Consider the following 22,777-nt stretch of genomic DNA (forward strand, 5'->3'; position numbering starts at 1 on the left):
CACATACTAGGCACATGCAATATACCAGGCACTGTCCCAGGAATTTTTGTTATTGATAAACCAAAAAAATAAAAATTCCTCTATAATGATGAGGAATACAAAAAACAATAATCCTAATAAACAAACAAATAAATAAATGACAAAATATTTTAGAAGGTAGTCATGTGCTACAAAACAATGATATTTTGGTTGGTGATAGTGGTCCTATGAGATGATAATGAGACCAACTATTGCCAAGCAAATGCATAGCAGATGAAAAGACAAGTTGAAAAACTGCAGAAGAAAAATAAGAACAACCCTCCTGCAAGAAAATTCATGGCAAAGGCATTAGTTGAAGTGTTGCAGACTCAATAAGCTACTTAAAAATTTTGAAAACACAGGTTGGTGCTAGAAGAAGTGGAAGAAGATGGTACCCAGCAGCTTTTTACCTGCACCTACTCAGCCTTCTCAGGACCAACCTGAGCCTGAAGGAAAAGCAAGATCTCAGAGACATGGCAGTCCTCATTGGTCTTTTCCTGAAGAGAACCTCCCCACTATGGGTACAGCAAAGGTCAGATACTGTTAGCAGATTTTGGAGATGGAGGGAGCTTTTCAAGAGACTACTGGATATGGAATGGGGGGAAAAAAAAAAGTATCAAATGCACTGACCATTCAAGTGGGTCCTGAAGGAAAAATTAAATATGATATCACTGCTCAATCAGGATGGTCAAAAGACAAAGTCATTTGGCCCGGTAGGAGAGGAGGCTGAGGCAGAGGATGGCAACTTTGAGGTTAGCCTCCACAATTTATCAAGATCCTGCCTTAAAAAGAGGGAGGCTGGAGATGTAGCTCAATAGTAGAATGCTTGCCTAGAATGTGCAAAGTTCTGGTTCAATCCTCAGAATTAGGTTGGGGGGAAGTCATTTATAGCAAAACATTCAACTGGCTCCAAAAGAGGTTATGAATGCAGATGATCTAGACCTGCAAAGAACCGATGAAGAAACTATTAAAGACAACAGAGAAGATAAGAGTAACCTTAAAAAAAAAAAAAAAAAAAAACAGTATTGTAGAATGTTGCATCAAGCCACTTCTTGAAGATGATAAACTGGCTCCTGCTCAGGATATCTGACTCACACAATCTCAGCATGAGTGGCTTTCAACACCAGAGCTAAAGGGAGGTTTACTTGGATGGTAAAAAATGCAGAAAAATCCAATGGAGCCTTCATGATTAACAAGAAAGTTCCCTGGGGACTACCCTCTCTTTCTGCAACTGTCATGAATTATTCTGGCTGAAAGATGATTGTAAGGGAGCAAGAAGGAAAGATTTCTTGTATTTCCCACTGGAAAATGAAGTGTTATACAATTCCATAAGACAAATGTCTTGCTGCTGATGGAAAAAAAAAAGATTACAGACAGTATCCATCAATCAAAAATTTTCTAAACTGGCTAAATCTCTATACATTGCTTCTGAAGAAGGCTTGTGAAGCTGGAAATGCATGCCTGAAGAGAGAAAAGATGTGGGGGGAAAGAGAATGGAGAGGCATGTGAGAGGGATGAAATCTGGCATGACAGGCAAAAAGAGAGACAGCAATGACTGAAATCCTTCCATAGCATCTCCTGATAAGAGGTCAATATTAATTTCTGCAGAGAAATTAAAATCAAGAATTTAGTGAATTTATTGCTCTTGAGCCCAATCATTAGAATTCCAATGAAGCTCAGTCTGATCAAAGGCTCTTCAGCCAATCCAAAGGTATGGACAGTGGATCTGAAAGTGGAGAAGATGCCATTTACAATGTTGATGATCTAGCTAGGAGAGGTGGTAAAGATATGGCCCAAAGTATTTATAGACCCAGTAAAAAATATAGGGTGAGAACCTAGAAGCCAGAATAAAGACCAAAAGATTTGTTCCTGACAAATTTTCTGGATTAGAAAATAGAGGAGTCAGAAAGGACCAGTTCAATTTGAGGAATATCCTTTTGGTTTGGACAAGATTTTGGAAGTCACCACTATGACTCTAAAAGATCCTCAGTTCACTACTCACTCATTAAGCTAGAGCAACTTCCAGTCCTACAAACTCCTTTTAGTAAGTGTCCTATACAAAGATACCATGTTTCATCTTTTTTTTTTAAGGGAATTTTTTAAATATTTTTTTTAGTTTTCAGCGGACACATCTTTGTTTGTATGTGGTGCTGAGGATCTAACCCGGGCAGCACGCATGCCAGGCGACCGCGCTACTGCTTGAGCCACACACCCCCATGTTTCATCTTTTATGCCTGGTGCTGGGGATTGAACCCAGGGCCTTGTGTGTGTAAGGAAAGTGCTCTACCTCTGAGCTAGAACCCCAGTGCTTTTATGTTGCATTTTTACAGCACCTTTTCTGGGTTTAGATATACAAAAACTATTGTGTTATAGTTGCCTATAGTATTCATTATAGTTACATGATGTACAAGTTTGCAATCTAGGAGCAACAGGCTATACGATCTATCCTAGGCATCTACGATCTATCCTAGGCATCTACATAATAGAATGTATGATCTAGATTTGTGTTAAGTACACTCTATGTTCACCCAACAACAAAATTGCCTAATAATGCCTTTTTCAGAATGTATTCATGTTAATCAAGGCATGTCTGTACATCCCCCAGGGCCAGCTAGGCCATTGTAAGGACTTCAGCTTAAATGTCACTCTTCATAGAGACCTTACCTAATCATCCAGATCAATGTTGCTGCCTCCTTCCTCAATCTCATTATCTAGTTTAATTTTTTTCATAGCATTTATCAATACTTTAGACTTCCTGATGTATTTATTTGATGGCTTGTGTATTATTGCTCCAGTAGGAGTTTGACTGTTCATCACTGTGGCTTTCCTGTTTTAAAATAGGTCGTGGTACATACTCAATACAAGAATGATGGATAGTATGTCTTCAACACTTAAGTTTACTATGGGTTTCTAGTACCCCTGTAGGGATCCGTAGGCACACAATAAATTAGTGACAGTTTTAACATGGGCTGTGTGTGTGTGTGGGTGTGCGTGTGTGTGTGCTGCTAGTGATTGAACCCAGGGCTTTGTGCATGCAAGACAAGCACTCTACCAATTGAGCTATATTCCCAGCCTTAACATGGAATTATTAAAATTTGGGTTAAAAAAAATTTATAGGGTTCCTATAAACTTTGAGTTCTCACTTTTATTTTACTTATTATTTATTTACTTATTTTTGATACCAAAGATTGAACTCAGGGGCACTTACCCACTTAGCCACATCCCCAGCCCCCCTTTTAAAAAAAAACATCTTTAGATGTTAATGGACCTTTATTTTATTCATATATGTGGTGCTGAGAATCAAACCCAGTGCCTCACATATGCTAGGCCAGTGCTCTACCATTGAGCCACACCCCCAGCCCCCCAGCCCCTTTTTATTTATTTATTTGAGTACTGGGGATTGAACTCAGGGGGCACTCAACCACTCAGCCATATCCCCAGCCCTATTTTGCATTTTATTTAGAGACAGCATCTCAATGAGTTGCTTTAGCATTTCGCTTTTGCTGAGGCTGGCTTTTAACTTGCAATCCTCCTGCCTCAGCCTCCCCAGCCACTGGGATTATAGGCGTGCAACACCGTGCCGGCTCCCCTTTTTTTATTTTGGCTTGCTAACTAGCTGAGGGAGTCCCTAAATTGCTGAGCCTGGCTTTGAACTTGCCATTCTCCTGCCTCAGCCTCCTGAGTCATACCGGGATTACAGGCGCTCACCACCACGCCTGACTCACAGAATTTTTCTCTTTCCAAAGTTGTGATGGTGTTCTTGTTTATGACTAAGAACACTCCATTACTCTCCAATTGTCTTTTAAGAGAATATGTAAGGGGCTGGTGTTGTGGCTCAGCGGTAGAGCGCTTGCCTAGCACGCGTGAGCCACTGGGTTCCATTCTGAATGTCATATAAAAAATGAAGAGATGAGTCTAATTTCAAGTAGAATTATATGAAACTTAAGAATGAAATAGTGACGTCATCCTCTGCAAGGTTAGAGATGTAAAAGGGGGGCTTGGTCTAGACATAGGAAAGTTGATATAAAGTACACAGGTGCTTTGGCCAGATGGGAACAAACAGTAAGAATACGTGTCAGCCTCAACAAAATTCAAGTTCATCAACTAAAGATGGGCCACTTTGACTATAATGCAAGAAGTGGAAACAGGACGAAAATTAGGGAGGAAGGACGCTCTACACGTGACCAATGAAAGAATAGGGATGTGTACTCAAATACGTTAAACTGAACTTGGGTACCTTACCAAAGGCCATTTGGGGCCAACTGATACTATGGGCTGGTGGGAGCTGGCATCTCCCAGGCTGCTAAGCCTCCTCCATTTCTGGTAGGAAGGTGAAGGCAGGGCCGCTCAGTTTGGCCTTGGGGAGGGCACTCGGGGGTATCCTTCCTCACCGCCGAATCATTTCCTGAACCTGAATCAGGAAACCCGACGGTGCCTGGGCCCTGGCAATCCCCTGCCTCAGGCCACGGTGGTGACTGCACTTCGGGGCAGGCTCGGGAACGGGCCAGGGCGCACGGAAGGCGAGTCGGGCCCATCTTGCCCTTTCCACCGATCGGGCCTCAAGAGCAGCGAGGCTGGTCCCCGCTCCCAGCCGAGGCCGAAGAAACAGGCGCCGCCCTAGCCGAGAGAGTACAGCCGCGAGCTTCCCAAGGGAGGACGACTAGCGCAGGTCCGACCGAACGTTTCCACCCAGCTAACTCACGTCTCTCAGCTCCGCCCGGCCCCGCCCCGGCCACTCAGGCCACCGCCTCCTCCCCAGCTGACGCGAGGGGGGATCCCGCGCCAGCGCCTTTAAGGGGCGTGACCACATGCCCCGCCCCGTCGCGCGCCAGTGAGGGGAGGGGTATGGGAGGAGGTGCCCAAGCGGGAGGGGGGGAGCGCGGCGTGCGCCGCTGCGCAGGCGCAGTGGCGGGGCGAAGGACCGTGTGTTTCCAAAATGGCGGCAGCGATGGATGTGGATACCCCGAGCGGCACCAACAGCGGCGCGGGCAAGAAGCGCTTTGAAGTTAAAAAGGTTGGGTCTCGCCAGTGCCTTCCTCAGGGAAGCTAGAGAGGCGCGGATCTGGCTGGCAGGCCCGGGGATAACCGAGGCGCGAAGGAAAAGGCTTCATTTCAGGGCGTTCCTGGGACCGGGTCCCATGAAAGGAAGCCGGGGGGCGGGCCTTAGAGTTGATCGGCATGACGGTGGCCCACTGTTCTGATCAGTGTTGGTTTCGCTGGAAGGCGGAGGGGCCAATCACGGAGATGCTTATTGAGATGCGCGGGGTTGCGAGCTGGCTGCGGGAGCCAAGCGTCTGAGCTGTCACTGGAGAGGCTGAGGGTGGGGGAAGGGCAGGGTGGGGTGGGTGGAATGGGGAGCCCGAGCGACAACGGCGGGTGGAGGATGGGGCAGTGCGGCGAAAACCGGGAAACTGAGATACCACGCACTGGAGGAGCCCACCCGGTGATCCCCCTGCCCCGCCCCTTCTTGGAGCTTGGGGTTCCTCTGACTCTAAGGAACCCCGACTTGGCCCTCGCCGAAGGGAGGCCTCCATTAGCTCCCTCTCCAGCCCTTGCCCCACCGAGTTAAATTCTCGACTGTAAAGCTTGGCTCTTCTGAGACGTCTGCCGGTTGTTACAGAGTCGCCCCAGTCCTGTGGTTCTCAGTCATGTTCAGCCAGATCCCCTTCTAACAGCAACAACAAAAAAAATTTAAATCGTGGTGGTAATTGGTCAATGGAAAATGCGAGCTCGTTTCTTTTGGCATTTAAGGAGGGTTGAGTACTAGTCTCAAGTAACCTGGTAAGAGTGGGAAAGGAAAAATGTGGAATGTGTCTTTTTTGCATGAGATCCCTTTTAGTTTATTGCCAACAGTTTGGGAGAAAAGTGTCGATTCCCGCCTAAGGTGAAGTCAATATATCTGTCAAAATGAAGATCCTGAAGGAGGGAAGATGTATTTCTGCAGCATCTAGCTAAGCACAAGACAATATCTCCTCTCCACCCCACCTCATCCCCCACCCCCGGCATTTGGGCTTTTTAATTTTTTTTGTCTTTTTCTTTTTGGCATCTCATTGTGGTCACTGCTGCTCAGTTACAGCCAGCAGCCATATTGAAGAATAATTGAGTTGAAGCTATGGTGTGAAAAATGCTGAAGACGTTTCTAGACCCTGAGAGTTGGGTTTGAAAGAGATGGAGGTTTGGGAAGTGGCACCAAATTAGTAGAGAAAGGGGAGTTTGGGAGTATATATAATCGCAGAGGCGAGAGAGTTGTACTATTTAGATATTACTTTTTGATAAACTCTTACTGGAATTAACTAAAAAGGCTGAACTTCCAAAAGCTAAGGACATCGTTTATTTGATAAGAACTAAACAAAATCTAGTAAATTCTACCAATTGTTAATAAATAATCTCATAAGATTTAGGTGATGACCTTGTTCTGTGTACTGACACTGGGTAACTGGTTATCCAGCTTATCCCACATTACCCACTTATGATCCAATCGTCATCTTAGTTCATTGTGTTCTGAGCTTTCACTCCCTGCTCATACTTCCAAAGCTGCCTTGAACTGCCAGTGTTTGTGCAGATTTTGAGCTTCTGTAACTGCCAGGGAAACCTGTACAGTAATTTAAGTTTGTTCTCATTAAACTTAATTTGCTTACATTGATGCAGCCAAATTATTTTAAATTGTAGAGAAAATTAAAACAATACTTATTAATTTCTATGTTCATATGCTCAATCTATTAAAGAATGGGAAAGCATATAGGTAGCCTACTGTTGTCCTCTGATATAATAAAAGAAGAGTAATATCCAAAAATGCCTTTGCTTTGTGGTCCCTGTTCCTATGATTTCAGCTGCAGCATGAAATCCTAAGGAGCATGTGTGTTACATTACAAGGAAAGTGCATTGTTCCCCCTTTTTCTCTTTGCAGTGGAATGCAGTAGCCCTCTGGGCCTGGGATATTGTGGTTGATAACTGTGCCATCTGCAGGAACCACATTATGGATCTTTGTAAGTAATTGGAGAAGGATGGGAGGAAGTTGAGACGGTTACACAGATTGTGGCTATCCTGATGTGACCAATTTTCTTTTTCACAAGGAGATATAAACCATAAAGCACTTGGGGTTTCTGCATCTAGTCTGTTGGTGTGATCAAAATAAAGTAGTTTTTCATGACATCCTAGAAGCATACCCAGCTCTCAGGATAAATTACTGAATCTGAAGATGCCAAGGACACATTTAGAATGAATTGTGGACACAGAGGCACTGTTGATTCTTCCTATATATTTCCCATGTCATACTCAAATGTGAATGGAAGAAAATAAACTTTAAGCTAAAATATTCTGAGCTAGTTTTTGTTGGACTATATTTATAGTTGGCCCTTCTTCAGGTTCTGTGTTTACAGGTTCAAACAACCACAGATTGCAAGTGCTTTATTTTAAATATTGCATCTGACTGGGTGTATCGGCATGCACCTGTAGTCCTAACTACTCAATCTGCCAAGGCGGATGGATGACTTGAGCCCAGGAGTATGAGGCTCAAACCCAGTGCCTCACCTGTGAGGCAATTGCTCTACCACTGAGCCACATCCCCAGCCCAGAAATTGCATTTCTTACAAACATATACAAATCTTTTCCTTGTTGTTATTCCCTAAACAATACATTATAACAACCATTTACATAGTATTTAATTCTGTTATAATAATAAGTAATCTAGAGTACTTAAAGTATGTGGGAGGATGTGCAGAGATGGATGCAAATACTATACCATTTTATATAGGGGCTTGCACATCCTCATATTTTGATATCTATAGGATTGGTTGGGGCAGGGCAGTCCTGCAACCAGTTCCCCTCACATACTCAGTGACAATTGTATGAAGAAAGGTCTAGCCAGGCATGGTGATGCAGGCCTGTGATCCCAGTGACTCAGGAAGCTGAGGCAGAGGGACTGCAGTGAGGCCAGACTCAACTTAGTGAGACCCTGTCTCAAAAAAATAAAAAGGACTAGGGTATAGCTTACAGGTAGAGCGCTTGCCTAGAATGTAGGAGATCTGGGGTCAGTCCCCAGTACCACAAAAAAAGAAGTCCAAGGAGTAAGGATTTTTGGTGTTATATCCAAATATAGTAAAAATAGCATCATTGCCAACATCTAACTAGATAATTAATTGAGGTAAAGAAATTTCATTAAAATCTCCACATATTTTGTTTTACAAATAAGTCAACACTTAGATCTGATTATAGTTGTTGATAGACTGTAGTGATGGGGCAAGAATGCTGGGCACGGTGTTGCATGCCTGTAATCCCAGTAACTCAGGAGGCTAAGGAAGAAAGATTTTTGAGTTCAAAGCCAACCTCAGCAACTTAATGAAGCCCTAAGAAACTCAGTGAGACCCTGTCTCTAAATAAAATATTTAAAAAGGGCTGGGGATGTGGTTCAGTGGTTAAGTGCTTCTGGGTTCAATCCCCAGTACCAAAAAAAAAGAAGGAAGAATACTGGTCATATGAGAAAGAATTGATGTTACTTTTTCATCTGGGTACTAAAGTGGTTTCTTATTGAGATCAGAAATAGGGCAAAGAAACTTTAATAAGCTTATAGAATTAGAATTATAGGCACTTTTTTTTTTTAAAATCACTCTTATGCTTTTTCAGCTTCATTTCGAGCCACTTCCTGCTCACCAGTAGTTTCTTGGGTCCTCTTTCCATTCCTGAAGTGCCACACTTTTTTTTTTTTCTTTTTCTGGTACTGGGGATAACCCAGAGGTGCTTAACTGGTGAGCCACCTCCCCAGCCTATTTTTTTTATTTTGAGCAGGATAATTGCTGAGGCTGGCTTTGAACTTGGGATCCTCCTGCCTCAGCCTCCTGAGCTGAAATTACAGTCATGCACCACTGTGCCTGGCTGCCATTCATTTTTTTCCCTTAATTTTTTTGTTTAAGTTGTAGTTGGACTCAACTTAAACAAAAACCTTTATTTTATTTATTTATTTATTTGTATGTGGTGCTGAGGATCAAACCCAGCCTCTCATGTGTTAAGTGGGCGCTCTGTTACTGAGCCACAACCCCAGCCCTACCATGCCTTTTTTTAGGACCCTTAATATTTCTTATTCCTTCTGCCTGGACATTCTGCACCTCTTCTCCCTGCTACAACAGAATCCAGTGTTAGCCACAAATATGAGCATGATCAGAATTTTAAATATTTTTGTTACCCACATTAATAACAAACAGGTAAGTTTGATTTTAATATTGTATCTTATTTAACAATATTTTCAACATGTATTCAATGTTTAAAAATATGATACAGGACTGGGTAATGCATCCTTTTTTAAAAATATATATATATTTTTGATTGTAGGTGAACACAATACCTTTATTTTATTTATTTATTTTTATGTGGTGCTGAGGATCAACCCAGTGCCTCACATGTCCCAGGTGAGCGCTTTATTGCTAAGCCACAACCCCAGCCCTGGTTAATGCATTCTTTACTTTTTTTTGTACTAAGTCTTAGTGATTTAGCGTGTATTTTATGCTTAACAGCACATCTTAATTCAGACTAGCCACATTTTAGTTGTTCAAAAGCCACATGTAGCTAATGCTTACATTATTGGGCCATGTAAGACTAACCCATAGTTGATTTTTGGATTTTACCTTGAACTAACTTTCATTTTGCTTGGTAAGGGTACTGGATATTGAATTCAGTGGTACTCTACCACTAAGCTACATCTCCAGTCCCCAGTCATTTATATTTTGAGACAAGGTCTTGCTAAATTGCCAGATCTTGCTTTGAATTTGTAATTCTGCCTCCTCCAGCCAAGTTGCTGGGTTTACAGGCATGCGTGTGCCACTGTGCCTGACCTCAAAAGATATTTTAGATATTTTCCTAACCATACTCACATAAAGCACACAGGCTATGGCAGTTCAATTAAACAATCCCAAGATGTCCTATAGCTTGCTTTCATATTAATGATTTAATTAGGTATTCTCTATCATGTCCATGTTATGTAGTATTGTATATCTAGCATGGTTTCCAGTACCTAGTAAGTTCTCACTAAATGTTTGCTAGGTAAATAACAAAAACAAAATGGCAGAATGTTTTGATCATTGCAGCTTAGAAGCGTGCATGAATCGAATATTTTGTTAGCAATCATGGCATGTGCCAGTAGTTGACTTCTCTTGGCTGCTTTGAGTTTTGACCCTGTTTTTCTTTTCACACTGCAGTCAAAGCAAATCAACCACAACCATTGTGTTTAATGTAGATGGAAGGAACCCATCACAGAAAAAAACACGGTTTTAAATGTGTTTGGGTGGGGTTTTTTATTATGGGCTTGCCAGTTTCTATGCCTTGCATTTTCAAGTTGCACCCGGAGAAATTTTACTTTCTTGGGATTCTCATCTGAAATAGTTAATGATTTTATATAGATTTTTACCCCTAACCTTAATATTTAAGTCATTGTGTGCCTCTCTGGATGCAAGAGAACACACTTCTTGGGAAGACCATGAAAGACAAATACCATCTAAATGTTATCTTTTCTTAAAACTTAAATGCTTGTGGTATCATTGTAGACTCTCAAGTACCTGTTTTGTCTCATATTTTAAATGCCCACTGAAGTAGAATATTGAACTCTCATAACAAAATATAATGAATGTATTTTCAGTTTAAATCATGTCCTTTTTCATTTGAGTGAATATATCCTGGCATTTTGCCAGGCACTAGGTCAAAATAATAACTGAGATCAAGTGTTTACTCTTAAGAAATCTACCCCTTTAATACTGACACTGAAGGGAATTCTGGTGCTACAACTTTAAATAATAATTGGATTTATGATTTTTATAAAAAGACTTTTTGTTAAAGATGAAAACAAGTTTGGGGACTGAACCCAGGACCTCACATTCTATCGTAGAGCTATATTCCCAGCCTGGAAAACAAAACTCTTGATTTAGCAATGGCTATTTTCCAATAAATCTGTTCTGGCATTAAAAGAATAATTATATACATAACTGTAAATAAATAAAGAATGATTGTGGCTATACCCCAGTCAGACTCGCCTACAAAATATTCTTGGTCTGAAGACTTACTCATTGAGTCTGCATTGCTACTACAAGCATTCCTATAGCTTTGAATTTATTTTTACATTGTCCCATATCTTGGTTGTTTTAAATAGTTGCTAAAATATACACTCTGCAAGTTGTTATTTTCTCCATGATCTGTGAATCTTTCTTTTTGTAAATATTTTCATTTGTTCCTTTTAGTTATACATGACAGTAGGATGTACAGTGAATCTTATTCCAAGTTAAGAGGGTACCTTCATCTTAAACCCAACCTTTACCTATAAGACCGAGCCATCTTGTATCAGTTTAAAAGTTCCCAGGCTTTATAAGTCACATAAAAAGTTCTGCCTTGTCAGAGCTGTATGCAGTTGTTCGTCTGCTCTGTGTTGACAGTGAACAGTTCCTGCCCCTGTTTATAAACTAACTTGACTGAACCCTGGTCTTCTCTCTCTCGCACCAAAAATCTGAAAACAGTTTTTTGTTTGTTTCTGGTGGTGCTAGGGATTGATCTCCAGAGGGTTCTACCACTGAACTACATCCCCTGCCCCCTTTTTTTTTTTTTTTTTTCCAATTTTATTTTAAGACAAGAGTCTTGCTAAGTTGCCACAGGCTGGCCTCAAACCTGTGATCCACCTACCTTAGCCTCTTAAGTTGTTGGAATTATGGGCAGACACAGTGTGCCTAACTCAAAATGCCTTTTGATAAATGTTATAAAAAATAAGTATTTAGAGTATTTGAAGGAAAAGAAAATGACTCAGTGTGGGGGGTTAGAAGAAGCTTCAGTCAAGAAGTAGGGATTTAAACTGGAGCCTGAAGGATAGAGAGCGGCAGAGGAGGCAGAAGAGGGAACGGGGTGTATCACATAGGGGGCTTGAGGAATTCCTGAGGTGACTGGTATCATGGCCACAACCAGATAGTCTTAAAACTTATGTAGATGATTGTACCTTGATACCATTTGTTTTTTACTTTAACTGAATTTTACTTTGCTAGTTTCATAATATGTAGTCCTCATATTATAGGATCCAAATTGACATCAGATTTTATTCTCTCTCCTTTTAAATATCATAGTGTATTCACAGCTCCAATAAATTTTTTTGTGTGTTTGTGAACTTAAAAATATGGAATGCTTCACAAATTCGCTGTCATTCTTGCACAGAGGCTGTGCTGTTATTCTCCATATCATTCCAACTTTAATATATGTTCTGCTGAAGCAAGCATGCCCCAATAAGCTTTGTTTTTTTTTTCTTTTCTTTTCTTTTTAATATTTATTCTTAAGTTTTAGGTGGATACAATATCTTTATTTTACATATATGTGGTGCTAAGGATTGAACCCAGTGCCTTGTGCATGCTAGGCAAGCGCTCTACCACTGAGCCACAACCCCAGCCCTTCTTTTTTTTTTTTTTAATTGCATTATAGTTATTTGCATTATAGGGATTTGTTGTTACATAGAAATAAATGCACACAATATAACAATATCATTTGGTCAGTATCACTCCTCAGTTCTTCCTCCCTACTTCTCCTCCCTCCCCAATAAATTCTTGAATTTACTTCACAGACCCTAGAGTCTCTCTACTCTGTTCAGATGACAAACCAAGTTATTCTGTAGTGTGAATCTGAGTGGCAAAAGCAAGTTCTGTAATTTCAGATCCTTTGCTTTTTGTAATTTTGAAGAATAGTGGGGGGAGCCTTTATTACATGATATCTCTTCCCCTAGGATACCCATTAACATCTCAATATTATTTTTTTACAGTTTTGCCATTTTCTCTATGACACTTTGAAGTAATTATACCCTATTAAATAGTTATAGTTTTCCCTAAAGCTTTTTATTCTTCAGAAATTAACAAACCTTATTTTTTGAATCTTTATCCCCAGTAGAGCTTTACCCATCCTCAGATTTTTATCCTCTTTAAATTCCCTTCTTTTCCTTCTTTATAAAATCAATATTTGCATACATTTGCAGTTACTTGTGTGACTTCCTAGACAAAATTGCCTCACAGGCAGCTAGCATCACACAGTGGTGGGCCTCAAATCTAACTATCAGCTTAACAAGTTTGCTTGATAGTATTTTGAATAATTTTGAGTTGATCCTTGTACACAAAAGTGCACAAGGACCTCTTCACCCCTCCACCTTTTACTTTGCTTCTGTCCAGTTCACAGATTCCTTCCTGATCCCTTTAGGGATTGGAGTGTTACCCAACTAGGACTTTGGGCTGTAAGGCATAGGTGCTATAAGGACCCAAGGGGAAGCATTTCACAGGAATAGGGAAAAGACACCAGCTCTGAGAACAACAAGAGTCATGAGGTGACTTAACTAAATTTACCAAATTAGGAGGAATCATTCGCATTTTAGCAATTCAGGTTATGCTCAGATTTTAAACACATTTTTCCTATTTGTTAACACATTTTTTAAGCATTAATTAAGAAATCTTGCTGCTAAACCCATTTCTGTCTTCTCTTCGTCCTTTTTCACATTTATTAAAAAACAATTATGGCTAATTAACCATTTGAGGATTGCTTGGCTGCTCCAGGCTGAAAGGTTGCTGCTGTCAGGTCCAGTGATGCTATTGCTTTTGTTCCCACAGGCATAGAGTGTCAAGCTAACCAGGCATCTGCTACTTCCGAAGAGTGTACCGTTGCATGGGGAGTCTGTAACGTAAGGAAACGTCTTTACCTATCAGCATGGCTTGTAAACATATTGCCACTTTTCCTGCTTTGCCAGTCTTGAAAATAACTAGGAAAAAAATGACTAGCCAACCTTTCTCCCAAAAGGTATACAAATAGTACAAAAGATTTTAAATCCTCAAACTGTTCACCTGTAACAGGATAAACATAATTAGTTATTGGAAAGAAATACTAGTTTGACTTAATTATGAAGTACACCTAGTTTTGTTTGCAGTATTGTGAGGATTTGTCTTTGGGAGACAAAGCCTAATGCCTGGTCTTGGGAATGGTCTGTTTACCTTCTGAACAGACCCTTTTTTTAAGGTCAAGTGTCTGTGGAACTAAGATCGGAGGATAAATTGAGTTTTTAAGATTTTAATATGGCTCATCAAGAAGAAATTAAAGAGCTAGATGTGGTGGCACACACCTGTAATTTCAGTGACTCAGGAGGCTAAGGGAGGGGAATCATGAGTTTGAGGCTAGCCTCAGCAATTTATCAAGACCCTGCTCAAAATGAAAATTTTTATAAAAAAGACTTGAGAATGTGATTCAGTGGTTAAGCACCCCTGGGTTCAATCCCTAGTGCCCAAAAACAAAATAGAAAGGAATTTTAAAACAGAAAAAGAAAAGAAAAATATGGCTCATGCCAGAAACGTTTTGTGTAGCATGGCTGAACTAAGTGTGTGGCCTTCAGGGTGTGACAGCTGTGAAGGTAACAAACATCAAATGTGTTATTTCTAGCATATGTAAAAATTCATCCTTAGAGCCATACAGTCCTAATCACAGTAGTTGAAACTGTCCTGTCCAGGCCTCCTATGCCAAGGGGACAAAGGACCCACAACTCCAGCATGACATAAGGAGTCACAGATTCTGGAGTCAGACTACCAATCCCTGTCTTTGTCTTATTTACTAAGTGACTTGAAGCCAAGGTATTTAACATCTCTACTCCTGGTTCCCTCATGTAAAATGGGGCGGATAGCAGGCCACATAGAACTGTAATCAGGATTAAGTGGTTTAATGTTAAAAAGTATTTAGAACTTTGGGCACATAGTCAGCATAAACATGTGTTTAAAAAAATCTAAATAAAGAGAAATTTGGAGTTTAGTGGTCACGTGGTAGCTCTTAGTGCTTTTGTGTGGGTTTGAAATGCCTTCTCTACCCATGCCTGTGGTGCACTTTCTTCATTCTATGTCAGGACCCTTTGGCCAGTTTCATAATGGTTAGTATTGGCCAAAGGATGACTTTCATCGTTTGTGGGGTAAAGAAAATATATTGGGCTCTTTGCTCTCTGTAACATTCAGGCATATATTAAGGATCATGTTCCTTTGTGTAGAATGAAAAGGGGTGGATTTCCCCTCAAGTTTTGTTAAGGAAAGGGTCTCTTAGAGATCCTGCCATAAAGGAGAATTAGCATAGGGTGCTAGAAGCCAGTCTTGAGTGCTGATTCTGAGTCTTCTACAGACCAGCTCCATGAATTAGGCAAGTCACTTAACTTGTCTGGGTTTCAGTTTCCTGTCTGTGAAGTTAAGATAATAATATCTGTTATGCCTGCTTGCCAGGGTTGCTGTGAGGCTCAAATGAGGTAATATATGTCAATATCTGTAAACTGTAGAGTACTGTCAAGAATCTTCTGTGGATTGTACCTTGTCTGCTAAATACACCCATTAGTACATCTTAGATTACTAACAGGAAGAAAGTTGGGATCAAAAAATGCTCAGGGATGTTGTCACCTGCCCTGAAGTCTCATTTGCAGCCCCCACTTGCCCTTGAGCACTTGATGTCATCTCATGGGCTTGGGTAAAGGATCCTGTGATTTGGCAGAGTGCTTAGTAGGGAAAGTGGGAGATGGAGGTGGGTATCTTGCATGTGCTTGCATGAGCCTTTTCCCAGCACCTGGGGTTGAGAAAAATGTCTCCACTTTCTGCCTCTTGGAGAATCTGCCTGTTTCCTTTTTCACATTGAGTTGTATGAGAGTCTGCAAGAGTGGGATCTTCCAGAAGACTGTCATTCTGTAAAAATGTGCTAGCTATGGAGCCCATTCTTAATTACTGAATTAGATTTTTGTTGCCAAAAGATAGCTCACAAGACAATAATCTATATTGTAAGTTTCTTAGGTTCCATGACTATTCTGGGAGACATATCAGATTTTAAAGCTGTTATTAAACCAAGCCTACAAAAGCTTTGGTTGTTTTGTTGGGGTGTCTCTGTATTCCTCTCCTGTGCCCCACTGCAGCCCAGCAATTACAGATTAAATGAGGGGGAACCCTTGCTGCTCCTCTTGATGTTTGCCTCATATGAGTGAGGCAGGAGGAAGAAAAGTGTCCATTGCAGTCTTAACTAGCATCTGCATGTCATCAACTCACACCAAAAGGCTACACACAGATTCTCCTTTTCCCAAATCCAAGCCAATTCCTAGCTCCTATCCATTATCAGTGTTCTTGGGACACTTGCCTTTTTACTTCCTGTCTTAGTCAAGAAAATAGCCTGTTGATGCCCTTTGAGCTGCTTGTATACAGTTTGTCCTTCAGAGTACTTTTTTTAAACCACAATTTTCCTTTTTACAACAAAGTCCTCATTAAAGCCTTTTTGAGTGCCGAGCTCTTGTAACATAAGTATTAAAGTTCCTTTGATTAGAGTTGAGTTGGGTGTGGGGAGGTGCCTGTTTTAGTCCTGGGTGGGTAGCAGTGGCAGCGCACTCCCTATAGATGGAGAGGAGTAGGCTTTACTCCCTGGGTCCTCATTCTTCAAGGGTGAGAGGAGGCTGGTGACTGGTGACCAAGATTGGGGAAGTTGGAAATCTGTGTGTGCTCAGGTCATTTCTCAAGGAAAGTAGAAGCATCCCCTAATACGTTCCATATTCCTTAAAGGGGAGAGAGCTCACTGCTAGAACATAATCTGTGCTCCCTAAATAATTTCTTCAGTAATAATGGCATTTCTAACAAATGTTTTTGTTGGAAATATCCTTGTACAAGGGTATGATCCTTTCTGGAACTTTTGCCCATCATTTTCTGCTCTTGTTCTCCAACCCATGGTATGTATTGCTGCACTGTCTAGTGAGAGGTGTTGTCAGTAGATGGTAAAGCTTGCACAGAGTTATTTTTAATAAAAACATTTTTTCTTTCAGCATGCTTTTCACTTCCACTGCATCTCTCGCTGGCTCAAAACACGGCAGGTGTGCCCATTGGACAACAGAGAGTGGGAATTCCAAAAGTAGGTATCTCTGGCCGTTGGCATTGTTAGAAACCTGGGCTTTATAGTTAGATCTATTTTCTGACTCACCTCAGGCTAGAAGAGGGTGAAGACATGGAACATGGCTTGTTTTTTAAACTAACTTTTCGTTAACTAAGCAAGAACTCTCCTGTGTGGAAAATGCACAGAGGATTAGCCAACATTAAAAGTTTGCAACCTGGGGTTTCCCCACCTTCTAGTGTCTGTGACAGGAACTCAGGAGGCTGAAGCAGGAAGGAAGACTGCAAGTTTGAGGACAGCCTGGGTAACTTAGTGAGATTCTGTCTGTCTCAAAAATAATAATAATAGTAATAATAATAATAATAATAATAATAAAGTAGATAACATGGGAATATGCAAGCTTTTAATTATTTAGTTGTTTATTTATTTATTTATTTTTTTGGTACCAGGGATTGAATCCAGGGGCACTTTACCACTGAGCAACATTGCCAGCCCTTTTTTATTTTTTATTTTGAGACAGGGTCTCACTAGATTGCTTACTTTAGGTTCAAAAGCCATCCCTAGCAACTTATAAAGTCCTCCTGCCTCAGCCTCCCAAGTCACTGCACCCAGCTGAATTTCTAAAATGACATTCCTATTGGTTTAGCTCATACTGATTAATTCTAGTAAAGCTTTTGTGGCTATCTTGCTTTTTTTTTTTTTTTTCCTTAATATTTAGAGGTGCTTTTTTAATATTTTGGGATTTAACCTAGGACCTCACAAAGGCTAGACAAATGCAAGACAGGGTCTTGCTCAGTTGCCCAGACTGAACTGCTTCAGCCTCCTGAGTAGCTGGCCTTATAGGTATGCAACACTATGCCCAGCCCTTTGATTAAATTTGTATTATATAAATCATGGCATGGTAAACTTTTAATAATTCAAGTGATTGAAAGGATAGTCAACAAAAATGAATCTCCCACCACATACCTTATGAGTAACCACCATCAACAGCTGCTTAGGGGCTGGAGATGTGGCTCAAGCAGGAGCACTCTCGCCTGGCATGCGTGCGGCCCAGGTTCGATCCTCAGCACCACATACAAACAAAGATGTTGTGTCTGCCAAAAACTAAAAAAAAAAAAATATATTAAAATTCTCTCTCTCTTTCTTTAAAAAACAAAACAAAACCAAAAAAAAAGCTGCTTAGTAGCTTTTTCTATCTCCGTACATGTAGTTGCATATATATAGGTATTTCTTTTTCTTAACATAAACTTAACCCTCCTATTCAGTGATTCACTATTTTTTTTTTCATTTTTTATATTTTGAAGATATTTATAACAAACTGCCTTCTTTCTTTATGTAGATGTGCCATCATTTTTTAAAATCAGTCACTGCTGATTGACATTTGGGTTTCCAGTTTTCACTGTTAAAAGCAGTGTGTAGGGATGAACATCATTATACATGAATCTCCTTTGGCATGTCCAGGTATATATGTAGCAGTAATTCCTAAGGAGAAATTTCTGGGTGAGGAATATGTAAATTTTTACTTTTGATAAATAGTGTCAGTTTTTCCTTTCCCAAGAATACGTACTCATTTACACTCCCTCCTGACAGTGAAGCAGAATGCCACATTCTTGGTTTCCTGCCAATGCTCTATTATCAAACTTTTCCATCTTAGTCACTCTGACAGGTGAAAATTAGGATTTAACTTATATTTTTAAAAATTTTCAGCACGGGGGCTGGGATTGTGGCTCAGCGGTAGAGTGCTCGCCTAACACATGTGAGGCCCTGGGAATCCTCAGCACCATATAAAAATAAATAAGTAAATAAAGGTATTGTGGCCAACTACAAAAAATAACTATTTAATTTTTTTTTTTTTTTTTTTTTTTTTAGTGTTTCAAACAATTTTTTGAACTGCCTGGGAGAGTGTGTGTGTGTGTATTTATGTATCTTGACCATTGTTTATCTGTCGAATTATTGATCATTTTCATTGTCATTTATTTATGGAAAGGGGGATTTTCATGTAAATAAGAGTTCTTTGGCCAGGCATGGTGGCACACGCCTATAATCCTAGGCTTGGGAGGCAGAGACAGGAGGATGGCGAGTTCAAACCCAGCCTCAGCAACCACGAGGCACTAAGAACTCATTGAAACCCTATCTCTAAATAAAAATACAGAACAGGGCTAGAGATATGGCTCAGTGGTTGAGTGCCCCTGAGTTCACTCCCCAGGACTTGGTGGCACTGGAAATTGAACCCAGGGATGCTTTACTATTGAGCTACATTCCCAGCCCTTTTTATTTTATTTTGAGACAGGGTGTAACTAAGTTGCTCAGTCTGGCCTCATACTTACCATCCTTCTGCCTCAGCTTCCCAAGTAAATGGGATTACAGACATGTACTATTGTGCCTCGTTGCTAAAAATGAGTCATTATAAATAAGATATTATTCAGGGGTTGGAGATGTGGCTCAAGTGGTAGCGCTCTCGCCTAGCATGCGTGAGATACTTGAGTTCGATTCTCAGCACCACATAAAAATAAAAATATTGTGTCCACCTAAAAATAAATAAATAAATAAGGTGTTATTCAATTTTAAAAACAAAAATATTGGGTTATTTAGTTCATAAAGTGTTTGGGAATTGTTTATTAGTGTAGTTGTTTTGCTTTTAGATTCAATAGTTTTTATTATTTATTTATTTTTATGTGGTGCTGATGATCAAACCCAGTGTCTCACACATGTCAGATGGCACCACACTACCACTAAGCCACAACCCCAGCCCCAGATTCAATAATTAAATATATATAATTATAGTTATAGTAGTTACAGATGGACAGCATGCCTTTATTTTATTTACATATTTTTTTATGGTGCTAAGGATCAAACCCAGTGCCTCACACATACTAGGCAAGCATTCTGCCACTGAGCTTCAGCCCCAGCCCTCAATAATTTATTTTGGTAAAGAACATGAGAGGTATCAAATGCTTGATCGTTTTTTGAGAAACTTACCAAATATTCACTGTCTACCTCAGACTATATGCAAAGTAACGTAAATACAAATAGTGTAAGACATAAAAATGTGACAGTAATACATGACCAGGTGGAAGAACTTGTTTTCAAGGGACTTTGTAATTGGCTGTGCCTTAGAGCAGACCCAAGGCTCCATTTTAGACAGGGTTTGTGCTACCCATTATATGAACATAGGGCTAACCAAGAATTAAGGAATGTGGGCTGGGGTTGTGGCTCAGTGGTAGAGCACTTGCCCATCACATGAGGCACTGGGTTTGATCCTCAGCACCACGTTAAAAAATAAAGTTATTAAAAAGAAGAAGAAGAAGAATTAAGGAACGAGATGAATTGCCTGGGCTGGGTTTCGACACTGCCATTTTAACCTAACTGGTAATTTTCCCAGGTGTTGGTTATCAGTTCATTGGGAAAACAGATTCAAGTGGAACAAATTCTTCCTTTTTCTTTTTTGTGGAAGTGGGGAGCGGGTACTGGGGATGAACTTATCACTGATCCCTGCTGTGTTGGTTCTTTTGAGGCAGTTTGTCTCTGGTTAAAATTATTTGTCATATGGATAGAACAAGGGTACTAGAACTCTGGATCTCAGCTTCCATCATCTGGGATGTCAGATTTCTTTTAAGTTCTTCTCATAAGCAGTCCACTTGAATATCATCTTAAAAAAAGGCAGCTTATCAAATTCCACTCAGGTTTGAGTGAAGGTTGATGAGCTGTAGAAACAACTAGAAGTATAACTTTATTTTATTTATTTACTTTTTATGTGGTGCTGAGGATCGAACCCAGTGCCTCACCCGTGCTAGGCAAGCATTCTACCACTGAGCTACAGCCCCAGCCCCAGCCCCCAATACCATTAAAAAAAAAAAAAAAAATTGAGAAAGATAATAATGAAGGATCTTGTGTTTCAGAAATCTATACGTAGAAAAAAATTTCCTGGCCTTGTTTATTTTATAATCTTGTTAGGGTCAAATTGGGCTTCTGGGGAAATTTGAACCCCCCTGAAATTCATGCCTTGTTTCCCCACAGTTCTCTTTGTGTAGTGCTAAGTGGAGTCAGAGCTATAATTGGAGGTGATGATAGATTTTGAAATTGAAGTCTGTTCAGTTGCTATCCTCATTATTTGCTTTACCAAACTTCCTGAACACTAGAATTGAGGTGAAAATAGGCTGCCATGGCCAGGGGAGACGGGCAGCTCTCAAACCATTTCTGAGCCACCAATGAGGGTGAACAGATGGAGTTCCCTTTCACAGCCACCAGCAGCAGCTTTTCCTTCTTACCTCCCTAATACTGCCCAGCAGCTGCTGATAACGGGCAGCTGTGGTACCTCAGGAACACTGTCACCAGGAGGGTTGTAGGGGAGAAGCTATGAAGGATGGGCAGAGATCAGCTTCATTGTCTGGTCTTGGAGCACAGTTGTGGTCACTTCTTTCCGAAGTTCTAACTGTGAGGCTTTCACTCATGTTTAAAGAGGTTTTATAGTCTTAGGAAATTACCATGAGATTAAAGAAGTGATTTACTTTGTCTTTCAGGTATGGACACTAGAAAAAGAATTCTTCCATCAAGCTTAACTGTTTTGTTGTTCATTTAGTGACTTGCCCTCCTGTTACTTAATTATAAAATAGATAGAACTGTGTCTTTTCTCCTTTGTCTTTTCAGTTTGCTTCCTGCAACCATATTGTATTGTATGTCAAATAAAGTCCAGTTGAATTCTAGAATGGATGCTGTCTCTTGTGTGTGTGAAAAAAAATGGACATAAGCGAAAGTTCCCCTCTACCCAAACTGGAAAGCATTTTACTGTGAAGTATTTGTTCATAGTGCTAGAGCAGAGACGCCCTAGAGTGCATCACTTGATCACAAGGAATCTGGCCTAGCAAGGGGCAGTGTGGATCACTGGTACCCGAAGACTGGTCAGCTCTGTGTTCCTCCTGTGTGACAGCAGTGGCAGCTGAATAAGGGAAGAACATGGGACTTACACTCCTCGAACTCCACTGGGTCTGGCTCCATAGCCTGTTCCTGTTGGCAACCTCGGGCGAGTGATTCTGCTCTGAGTTTTCCTCTAATATGGGCTTCTAAGGACTAAATGACATCATGTGGGCACAGTAAGAGGCCTTGTATGATGTAAAACTACTGTACAAATGTTAACTCTGATTGTATATGATGTTACTTTCTCTTAGCTCGGAAAAGTAAGCTTTAAAAGTTTGTAATGTATAAACTTTATTGATAGAAATTTTGAACCCAAGTTAAAAACTTGTCAGACTTGAGTTGAGGCTCAGTGGTAAGGTGCTTGCCTAGCATATGTAAGGCCCTAATCCAATCTTCAGCTAAAAATGTTTGTTCAGTCAGATACAGTGGCATGCACCTATAATGCCAGCTACTTGGGAAGCAGAGACAGGAGGATTACTTGAGCCCAGGTGTTCAAGCCTAGCCTGGGCAACAGAACAAGAACTTATCTTTAAAACATTCTGATGCTAGGTGTGTAACTCAGTGATATGGAGAGGGCCCTGGGTTCCATCCCAGGCACTATAAAAGAGAACACTGATGTCATTTTATATTGAATTAACCAGAGTTCAGGTTTCCTTCATCACCACCCCTTTGCAATTTATTCAAATGTCTTGGTTATGGAAGGATTTGCCTGTTCTAATACTAAGTAAATGGCTATATAGACTCTTCAAGTAAGAAGCAATGGAGTTTGTTGAAGTGGTTTTTGTATGGTCTGAGGGTTCCCGGCAGTTTCTGAATCCCTTTCAGGGGTTTATGAGGTTCTCTCTCCACCTGCAAGTTCATCTGAAACACTTTATTTACTTTAACCAAAGCAATGTATCAAATGACCAAGCCAACTTGAGTATCCAATTGTCTTCTATTAAGTCAGACATAAATGAGATTGGTAAAAATGTGAAAC

The 22,777-nt window shown here is 40.5% G+C and overlaps 1 protein-coding gene, 1 non-coding gene and 1 pseudogene across 3 annotated transcripts; 2 read left to right on the top strand and 1 right to left on the bottom strand.

Annotated features, from left to right (window-relative positions):
* The first annotated feature begins 406 nt into the window (after positions 1-406).
* LOC143398576 (SNW domain-containing protein 1-like) lies at positions 407-2,032 on the top strand (annotated as a pseudogene).
* Positions 2,033-4,919: 2,887 nt separating this feature from the next.
* Positions 4,920-21,593, top strand: Rbx1 (ring-box 1). Of its 2 annotated transcripts, none has more exons than XM_076855215.2 (5): positions 4,920-5,032; positions 6,926-7,004; positions 13,620-13,690; positions 16,823-16,908; positions 21,408-21,593. In XM_076855215.2, exons 1-5 carry the CDS (start codon positions 4,955-4,957, stop codon positions 21,418-21,420), a joined length of 327 nt encoding a protein of 108 aa, XP_076711330.1. In that variant the 5' UTR covers positions 4,920-4,954; the 3' UTR covers positions 21,421-21,593. The 2 variants fall into 2 exon arrangements, with proteins under 2 accessions (XP_076711330.1, XP_076711331.2); XM_076855216.2 differs by lacking the exon at positions 4,920-5,032 and adding an exon at positions 5,372-5,461.
* On the bottom strand, positions 12,149-12,252 carry LOC143398674 (U6 spliceosomal RNA). Its single transcript, XR_013091284.1, has one exon. It is a non-coding gene; the product is annotated as a U6 spliceosomal RNA (small nuclear RNA).
* Positions 21,594-22,777: the final 1,184 nt, after the last annotated feature.

The sequence above is a fragment of the Callospermophilus lateralis genome, chromosome 4 (assembly GCF_048772815.1).
Source record: "Callospermophilus lateralis isolate mCalLat2 chromosome 4, mCalLat2.hap1, whole genome shotgun sequence".
NCBI lineage: Eukaryota > Metazoa > Chordata > Mammalia > Rodentia > Sciuridae > Callospermophilus > Callospermophilus lateralis.